The following is a 2,388-nucleotide window of genomic DNA, read 5'->3' as shown; positions in this document are numbered from 1 at the left end:
TTTGATCAGATTGTTTTTATTAAAGCACAACACAATTTTACAGGTAAAAATATGACCAGAAAACACTAAAAATTTACAAGGTGCAAAAAATTAAAATATAAGTAGTGAAAATATAAACTGTTAACTTTAAACAGTGTGCACATGCACGTAGTGCACAACGGACATACAACAGACAAGTAGAACAAAATAAATTTTTACGTTAACAGAAGAAACTGTTAACAGTGTGCAGACATGTAGTGCAAACATTATCAAAAAAAAAACAAAAAAACACAAAAACACCTATGGCATTAGTCAGCAAGAGAGTTCTATTCCCGTCGGCCACTCATTGCCTGGACAAGCATCCCCATAATATTGAGGAATGCTTGATTGAAAGCAGCCGTCTGAGAGTGTTCCTCAGCCCTTAAGGCCGCTTCCTGCTCCCTCGCTTGTTTGGCCTCTTCCAGTGCCATCTGCAAGTGGCGCTCCCTCTGGGCACGGTTCAGCTCCTGCTGCTCAATGTCTGCCACCTGCATCTCTCTTAATGCAGCAAGATGTTCCTGATGGTGCAGGCTCCGTTTCCTCTTGCCTGGAACAGAGCGTAGAAAATTGGAGTGAGAATGAGAGAAATTATTTTTGAAATTAATGTGATTTTACTCAATTACATTTACAGTATCTATGGTATTGTATAATATTTATGGTATTACACTATTTATGGTAAGCAACAGTAGTTCATGAGACACGGTTTATAAGGATATATATCCTATATTGTGATATCCTATTTGTACATATTATGATATATGAAGTATCAAATGAGTATTGTACCCGTTAACACACGCTGCGGTGTCGCCGTGCAGCTGGAGGGTGATGGTGTTGGCGGGCGTGGTGGAGACGCTGCTAGCACCGCTTGGGAAGAGGGGTCGTCGTCCTTGCATGTAGAAAGTACAAGTGAATCGATCGTGGACAATGAGTCTGAAACGCAAAGTTTGTCTAATTAGTTGGGAATGCACAAATTACTGCAACACAACAACAACAAAAAAACCATGAACATCATGAACAATAGCACTACCACTGATACATGTTAGCTACTAGGGCTTCGTGCTTTATTAGGCCTTGATTTTACAGTCAAATTGCGATATAAAATAAGAATCGACGGTCAATAAAATCAGTAAAGTTAGGATTTCAAGCGTTATTAAAAAAAAAAACACAACGTACCATCCTCGATCGTGTTCTCCGAGTTCAGGGCACCGTCCCTTCCATTGCTCGTTGGTCTGCCTCCGTAGATTGCGTCCATTTGGCCGAACCACTTTCACGACCGCCTGTTTAAACCACACCGGCTGTTGTGGTCTTTTATACTTCTGTAGTCGCTCTTAATTTTTTTTAACTTGTCCCTACACTGTTTGTAAGTCCGATGGTAGCCGTGTGCGGCCAAGAGCTTAGCGACCTCCTGAAAAACTTTTTCATTTCGCGTCGCCCCATCAAGCTCTCGCTGGATCCGCTACCAACGAGAGGAACGTCTGTACTTCCTCAATAGACCATGAAACAGCCATTTTTTTAGTTAATACAGTACAAAAAGGTGCGTCCGATCCTTCGCTGGCTGTGCTAATAATACTAGTGGTTCTGTTGTGTCTCGTGTCGCAAGTTCAGTGACGCAGTAATGACGATTTTTTCCGCCCAATCAGTGACCAGCAGAGTTTACACGTCACGTTTTGGTAACGGTTCGGCGCGCTTGGAACCTCGGCTGAGGTGGTACTAAAAAAAGGACCAGGTACCAGGTACTGTTCCCAGTGGAAAAACCCCCAAAAGTGAGCTGAACTGAACCGTGCCGTGCCGTACTATGCAGTGGAAAAGCGCCATTAGTTGTCTGAAAAGAAGCAACCACTGGGGTAGCCTGTTTTCCTAGCTTTGGGTGCAAATTGCTGCAAATTGCATTTTGATGTTGGCTTGTTCAGCTTGCAAAAGTTCAGTAAGGAAAACGGATGTATCGGGGTGCCATCCCCACTATGGCATCCCATACATATGGCATGACACGGCTCAGGGATGACTGCGACATACCCGATTGTTCTGCCAACTCTCGCTGGAAAGTAGCAGTGGCCAAGTGGACTAATGTGGTCAATACTGTACTTGTACAGAAACACACAGCGCGTGGTTTCTCCGCGAGGGTCCTTCCAATACTGACCGTAATTCAGAACACAATTCCAAGAGGATGGCTCTTGGGAATCAAAATCGGCTCATGAGCCAATCATCATCATGAGCAAGAAAATCTTCACGGTCTTTGAAAACACGCTCCCTCCGTAGAGCGTCATTAGCAAGGTCTTCTAACAGCGCTAGAGCATCCATTATGATGATATGTTATATACGCACATACCTTTTTATAGCCCATTTATTAAAAAAAAAGTAAATCCAAAGTAT

General features: G+C 43.1%; 1 protein-coding gene across 1 annotated transcript; it reads right to left on the bottom strand.

The window, feature by feature from the left end:
* LOC128506919 (uncharacterized) lies at positions 1 to 1,746 on the bottom strand. The gene is made up of 3 exons (XM_053477543.1): positions 1,192 to 1,746; positions 802 to 948; positions 1 to 565 (listed from the first exon to the last, which is right to left on the bottom strand). Exons 1-3 carry the CDS (start codon positions 1,268 to 1,270, stop codon positions 306 to 308), a joined length of 486 nt encoding a protein of 161 aa, XP_053333518.1. The 5' UTR covers positions 1,271 to 1,746; the 3' UTR covers positions 1 to 305.
* Between the last annotated feature and the right edge of the window lie 642 nt (positions 1,747 to 2,388).

This window comes from Clarias gariepinus, chromosome 2 (assembly GCF_024256425.1).
Source record: "Clarias gariepinus isolate MV-2021 ecotype Netherlands chromosome 2, CGAR_prim_01v2, whole genome shotgun sequence".
Lineage (NCBI taxonomy): Eukaryota > Metazoa > Chordata > Actinopteri > Siluriformes > Clariidae > Clarias > Clarias gariepinus.
This window is presented reverse-complemented; position numbering and strand designations above follow the sequence as displayed.

Bases quoted from the DNA above. Each gene is read 5' to 3' on its own strand.
- LOC128506919 (XM_053477543.1), bottom strand. From the start codon at position 1,270: ATGGACGCAATCTACGGAGGCAGACCAACGAGCAATGGAAGGGACGGT. The intron at 949-1,191 runs GTACGTTGTGTT...TTTGCGTTTCAG, and splicing joins GGAGAACACGATCGAGGATG to ACTCATTGTCCACGATCGAT. The intron at 566-801 runs GTACAATACTCA...GCTCTGTTCCAG, and splicing joins ACCGCAGCGTGTGTTAACGG to GCAAGAGGAAACGGAGCCTG.